Here is a 6,863-nt window from a genome sequence, read left to right as displayed (position 1 = left end):
AGGAGCATGAAGGACTGGTGATGATCAGCTGTTGCTGTCTCCACATCTGTTCATAACAACAAACCTCTTTTAGATACAAAGACAAAGTCTATCTCTGGGGAAATGACAACAACAATCTGACAACATGTAAGGAAATAAACTTCATCAACAACTTTCATAAACAAGAGACGAACTGAGCTGCTAACTACTACACCCCCCCTACACAGAGGAAATGCTGGCTGATAAGCAACCTCTATGTCTTTACTCGTCAAAAGATATAAGAAAATACATCATATTTAGAGCTGAATAATAATAAAATATTATAATAATAATAATAATAATAATAATAAGTGGTAAACTAAGCTTCTGCTTCATCCTGGTTCTTGTTTATAACACTTTAACATTTATTTTTCCTTTTGTGTGTTACAACACACTTCTTGTATTTTTATATTGTACTTTAGTTATATTTTTTGTTTGAAATAAAAGAAAAAGAAAGAAAGGAAAAGATGTGAGAACTTCCTCCTTCACTTCAACAGGAAAACAGGGGCGCTGCAACAAATCCAGATCCTACTTCTCACCACAGAGACCCGGCTCCATGTTGTAGTAACAGTCCCAGGCCAGAAGATAGCTGGGCCTCTTTAGGTCTACAATCATCATGTTCACATCAGTCATGTTAGCTTCATATATACCGTTAACAGCAGCTCCCTATCACTGCTGGGAGTGGGAATGACACGCTCACTGTCAAACTCTGTTTGATGACAGCATGATATCAGTGGAGTCAGACAGCCAGCAGGTGGCAGCACACCACCTTCTCTTTCTTTACACATGTTCAGTTCAGCTCACAGCTCACTCTGTTGGCTCGCTCTTTAACATATCTGTGTTTTAATTCAACTGTCAACATGTTACAGTAACGTTTGGAGGACAAAATAAAGTGCTTTAACATGTCCACACACACACACACACACACACACACAGTGTCCAAACCAACAGTTCATTCACGCGGACATCAAACATTATTCATTATGACAACACACATACACACACACACACACACACATATATATATACGTATATATGTGTGTGTGTGTGTGTGTGTTAGCCACAACCAGCATGCACCTGTTGGTAACAAGTACAACAGTTGTCTTTTAAATTCCCTCTGCACGCAATAGGATAGTGCAACGACCAGGCAGAGCAACGAAGAACGTAGCGAAGCTAGTTGATAGATTAAACTTTTGCCATATCCGGTCGGTAAAACTCTGAACACATCTTCCTTTTTTAAGAATGACGTCAGTGCCGTTCTTTGTTCTTTTCTCAAAGAAAAGCTGAACTCCAAGTCTTCCAGAAGACTGCTGTTCCCAGCAGCAGCAGCCATAAGCCCGCCCACCGACTCTATACACGATGTGATTGGCCTGACCAAAAATTGTTTTTTTGGTGCCTAGACCAGGGGTCATCAACTACATTTTTTCAAGGGCCAGAATTTTTCTAAGCAGACACTCTGGGGGCCGGACTTTCAAATAATGAAAATAAAATGTGTTTATACCTAATATGCCTATTCTGGTTCGAAATTTTCACTTTCTTACTGAATTAATGCTATTTTGTTTTTACATGTATTAGTGTGAGCAAACTCCTAAAAAAACATGGAAACTCCATAATGATAACTGGCTCTTTAACTAGAAAATGATCTCAGACTAGGAGGCAGTTCACTGAGGAGTGATGGTTAAAGTCTGTGATTATTGAAACATGGTTGATGTAGATAGTGTCCTGATTGGTGGAAAATGCTTGCAGAAAGAAATGCATGTTGTCAGGTAAAAATGTCACTGTCAAACAGGCTGAAGCGAAAAGTTGACGTGGAAAAAGCCAAAAGCTCAGCTTTAATGATGAATGACTCGTCATGTATGCCTCATTTGCAATGAAACGATGTTCTTGCAAAATAATACAACCAGCATCATCATCATCAAGAATGAAGAACTCGAACATAACGATCATCAATCACGTGCATATTAAGTAGCCACTTATAATACCTCCATAGATTTACCGCTCCAGCGGAGAGTTTGGTTTGTTCAGCCAGCAGTGAGGTTTACAAGAATTTGTCCAAATTTCCAGATTCCCTGCAAACTCAGATAAACAATTAGACTACAAACAGACAGCTTTTGTTTTAGCTTGTTTGTAAAAATTCTCTATTTGCGGAGTAGAGCTGTGTTTGCATAAAACAGCGCGGTGGACTGAGCAGACAGAGCAGATTGATATATCACTTTCTATATGTTTATGCCTGTCTTTACAGGTGAGTGCATTGATAAGTATTGACTTTTTACTCACAAAGGTTTTATTTTAGCCTACTTACAGTAACGAGACTAGCGTGAGTTCATCTGCCCCAGCGGCCGTTGGTAATCCTCTTTGTATCGTTCCCAGTCAGATACTGCGTGTTTTAACGCACACACATTTCGGCTCAGCTGTGTGTGTGGAGCGCGGGCATCGCTGTACAGAATCCTGGCTTGTGAATAGAGATGCAAATACAGGGGGCAGGGTTGTCGCATTTTTTCCTCTTTACATTTTATGAATTCATGATTATTCTGCAGGCCAGACTAAAAGCTTTGGCGGGCCGGATGTGGCCCGCGGGCCGCCAGTTGATGTTAGCTGGCCTAGATTGACCCTGGCTGCAAAATAAATTTGCTGCCACCTGGGTGCGTCTAGATTTCTAGGCTAACAACTTCACCCTCTTCTTACACATTGAAGCCTGCAATTCAATGTAGTGACAGATTTTCAGAAAACCTTAAAATATTCCACTTTTGTATAGTACTTGTTTGGTGTTATTTAACATTTTTACTAATTTAACCCATTCCAACTTTTCTTACTGCTTTACCTTCTTATTACGGATTAAAGCCAGCAATCTAGTTCAGCTTTAGCAATTCAGCTTTTCAGCATTCACAAGCATTTTTCTGTAGGAAATGCCTCTACTTTCTGTCCAATAAAAACCATGTATCTCCAGATGTGTGTTGATGTTGAATGTTTGCGATAAACTGAAGGATGATATGGAGTCATAAGAGTGTCATAAAGAATAATACTCCTGTAAATAAAGTAAGAAACTTAATGTGAAAGTTCAATTCTATTCAGTTTATTTAAGAAGAGGACAGAGCAAATTAATAAAACAAATGTTTATACATGGGTTAAAAATGCCAGAATGAGCCAAAAGCTCACAAACTTCCCCCCAAATACAACCAGCTGGTTTATCCACAATTAAAGAAACTGTTCAGTAACACACTCAGCTGAGGTATTACTAATTACTGAAATAACAAATACTTTACCTGACACAAGCTAGCATTAGCATTCAGTATCAGGACAGTCACTTAACTTATTGTTAGCTTAAAAGGATTAATGTTACCTTTTGTGATATTACATTCAACGATTCCGTAATAGTATAATATTGTAAAACATATTTTTCATCTGTGAAATGTTATTCCATGTTGCTTAGTTTAGCCTTTCTTTCACATGAACATCCAAAAGCAGTACAAAAATCTTTTTCTGAGTGTTTAAGATCAGCTGTCTGTCTCAAGACGCAGTTTAAACACATTAACTGTTCAAGTCATTTTTTAAGCAGCAGACGTGTTCTGATTAAAGCTTTCTAGTTATGAAGATTTTCTTCTTTTCATCGTCTTAAGGGACAATAAACTAAATATTTCAGCAATTTGACATCACCTTAGTAAACAGTGAGGGGATTTTTTTAATTAAGAACAAATACTCCTTCGTTGCAGCATTAGTTAAATAGCGCTAGCAGTTTAACCCTGAACTGAAAATATTTTATTACAGGAATAAAAGCTAATTTTGAGTGAAATTAATCCCTTCAAAGGGAGGGAGTGTAATATGTAGTCGTAGCCAGGATAACATCCATGCTGTTCAGAAGATAAAGTTACTGCTAGTCAGCCTTCAATGTGGAGAGAAGATCAGAATATAACAACACAGCTATCAGGGCATGAGGAGGAGGCAGGAGGAAACAGCTTGGCTCTCAAACATCTTCACAATGAGGCAGTGTGAATGAGCTGGTGGTTTTTAAGGTTACCACTCTCAGAAAACATTTTCCCACATTGTTCACACCAGTACGGCTTCTCTCCAGTGTGAATGCGCTGGTGAGATTTAAGGTGACTACTCCGAGAAAAAGTTTTCCCACATTGTTCACACCAGTACGGCTTCTCTCCAGTGTGAACACGTCTGTGCCTTTTAACATCTCCTGGAGTGGGGAACGTTTTCTCACATAGATCACAGCTGTAAGGTTTATCTCCAGTGTGAATGCGCTGGTGTTTTTTAAGGCTACTTCTCTGAGGAAAATGTTTCCCACATTGATCACACCAGTACGGCTTCTCTCCAGTGTGAACACGTCGGTGGATTGCTAGGCTACCACTATGAGAAAAGGTTTTACCACATAAATCACAGCTGTGAGGTTTTTCTCCAGTGTGAATGCGTTGATGTGTTTTAAGGTTACCACGCTGAGAAAATGTTTCCCCACATTGTTCACACCAGTATGGCTTCTCTCCAGTGTGAACACCCTGGTGAGTTTTAAGGTGACTACTCTGAGAAAAACTTTTCCCACATTGATCACAGCTGTAAGGCTTCTCTCCAGTGTGAATGCGTTGATGTGTTTTTAGGTCACTCTGTTGTGTGAAAGCTGCCCCACATTGATCACAGCTGTGTAGATTCTCTCCAGTGTGAACTCTCTGATGAATCTTTAAATATTTTGATGATGTGAAGGATTTGTCACAGTGCTGACAGTGGTGACATTTGGGTCCCTTTCCTCCTCTCCGTTTCTATAGCAACAGACAAACAGAGAGATAGAGTTAGTGAACAACCTTATTTAAACCCTGGACTTTTTAACTCTTCATACAAACATTTATGACAAAATGAAGGAAAATGTGTGCCGGTTGCAGATGCAAATGTACTCTTCATAACTTTTATAATTTCCGAAATATTCAACATTTTTCAGGCAAGTTGTAATGAAACTGTAACGCTGTAATGAAACAGCGAGAGAAAGCGTGCCAGATGATCGCGGACCGCCAGAATGTGTAAGCAGCCTAAAAATAAACATTTACTGACCACTGCTCTGAAACCATCATAATCATACCATTCAAGGAGTTAGGCTACTAATCATTTGCACAAATTAACAGTTGTAGCCTACTATAATATAAAAATAAGATAAAAATATCTTCATCACTGACTTCATTATAGAAACACGTGTATAGGACTTTATATATTATCTTCATCACTGACTTCATTATAGAAACACGTGTATAGGACTTTATATATTATCTTCATCACTGACTTCATTATAGAAACACGTGTATAGGACTTTATATATTATCTTACATGATATGTAAGTATTAGGGCATTTAGCATTTACATTACTGTTAATCAGTCATCACTTGATTACACATTGCAATACCTTGTTATAATATAAATAATAATAGTGCCACATGAAGAGACAGTGCAGCATATGACAGTAGCAACAGCTGAGAAGATTTCGGTCTGTGGTGACCAGGTCCACCTCACACAAACTTCCTTCTCCTATTCTCTCTCCTTACTACCCCATCCACACCCACACACACCCACACACACACACACGCCCACATTACCACGCCCATGCAGCCCCACCCACGGACATTTACGGATTTTTAAACATTTAATGTAACTGGCAAACAATGCTTTCTACTTTTTAAAGAGCACACGTTTATAACAAATTTTTATTTATGCCGTTTGTATGCTGTTACTGTCATTCTCTACATTATGTAGGTATGTAGTATGTATGTTGTCACTGTCCAATTGTCCGTGTTTCTCTCTGTTGACACTGTACATATTAAGTTATAACTCTAACTCTGCAATTTAAATGTTTTTTATGGCTGTCTGTGATTATACTTCAGGGGGGGAGGGGGTCTGGAAATTCTAATATTTTCCTGCGGAAATTCTGAGGGTAAATGACTTCAATTCCTGCATTCGGATACATTTTTAGGCACCAATTTATGGTAAAAATGTCAATATTTATTGCAAGGAAATCACAAAATTCTGGTGGCAGGTAACAATTCAAAATACAAAATATAATGGAATATTATTATATTCAGTAGTCCAGTAAGGAGGCTTTCACATCCGGGACATGGGCCGGATACAACAACACTTGACCCTAAAGTCCAGTTGTTTGTAGGATTGACTTAGGCTACTTAATCAGTGATGTTGAATATAGCCTAGAGTGTAACGGACCACCACAGTTCATAAATACATGTGAACCGCGGATTAATTGCAGAGTTTAATCTACATAGTGTAAAACTACTACGTGAATGGGGCACAGCAGAAAGACAGAGCAGAGCGACGCTGCTTGTTCAGGGTTTTCATGTGTACTCCTATAGGCCTACACTTCGCATCAGGTGTTAAAACCAACTGTACCGAATTAGACTACTATTTAACGCGAGACGTTTTTAACCGCTAATAAAACTGTCTCAATTTAATACTGATGCCGTCAGACGGCCGCGCGGACAGACAGCAGTCGGAGTTCCGGCAGAGCTCTGCGCCGGTCAGCAGCGGCTTCTCACTGTACAGCCGGTCCCCCAGAGCAGCATGATCACCGGGAGGGTCCAGCCTGAACCCTGCAAACAGCGATCCCGTTTGAAGGTGACATGATTGATTTTGACTGAACGTCTCAATTTAAGTAACCTCTGATCGGGTCGTAGCAAATTAAGTAGCTATACTAAGTTTAAGATTAGGTGTTGGTCATTCTCAACACCTTTCTACCCCCCCACACACTTATCAACTCTGGACTCTGTGCTGCTGCCAGCCTGTGTAACGTACGTTACTCACCATTGATCGACTGTTAGCTTCAGCTGGCTAACGTTAGCTGTCAACCTCCCGAC

General features: G+C 39.5%; 1 protein-coding gene across 10 annotated transcripts in view; it reads right to left on the bottom strand.

Moving 5' to 3' along the window:
- Positions 1-3,069: 3,069 nt before the first annotated feature.
- LOC118493674 (zinc finger protein 239-like) overlaps positions 3,070-6,863 on the bottom strand; it is a 25,418-nt gene continuing 21,624 nt past the window's right edge. For 7 of the 10 annotated variants that reach the window (XM_035994330.1, XM_035994329.1, XM_035994328.1 and 4 more), the window contains one exon: positions 3,070-4,775. In XM_035994330.1, coding sequence (XP_035850223.1) covers positions 3,990-4,775 — 786 coding nt within the window. In that variant the 3' untranslated portion in view covers positions 3,070-3,989. The remainder of the gene's footprint in view (positions 4,776-6,863) is intronic. The other 3 variants (XM_035994326.1, XM_035994325.1, XM_035994327.1) reach the window with 3 other exon arrangements.

The sequence above is a fragment of the Sander lucioperca genome, chromosome 17 (assembly GCF_008315115.2).
Source record: "Sander lucioperca isolate FBNREF2018 chromosome 17, SLUC_FBN_1.2, whole genome shotgun sequence".
NCBI classification, from domain to species: domain Eukaryota; kingdom Metazoa; phylum Chordata; class Actinopteri; order Perciformes; family Percidae; genus Sander; species Sander lucioperca.
The sequence above is the reverse complement of the archived record's forward strand: the minus strand, read 5'-3'. Positions and strand labels throughout refer to the sequence as shown.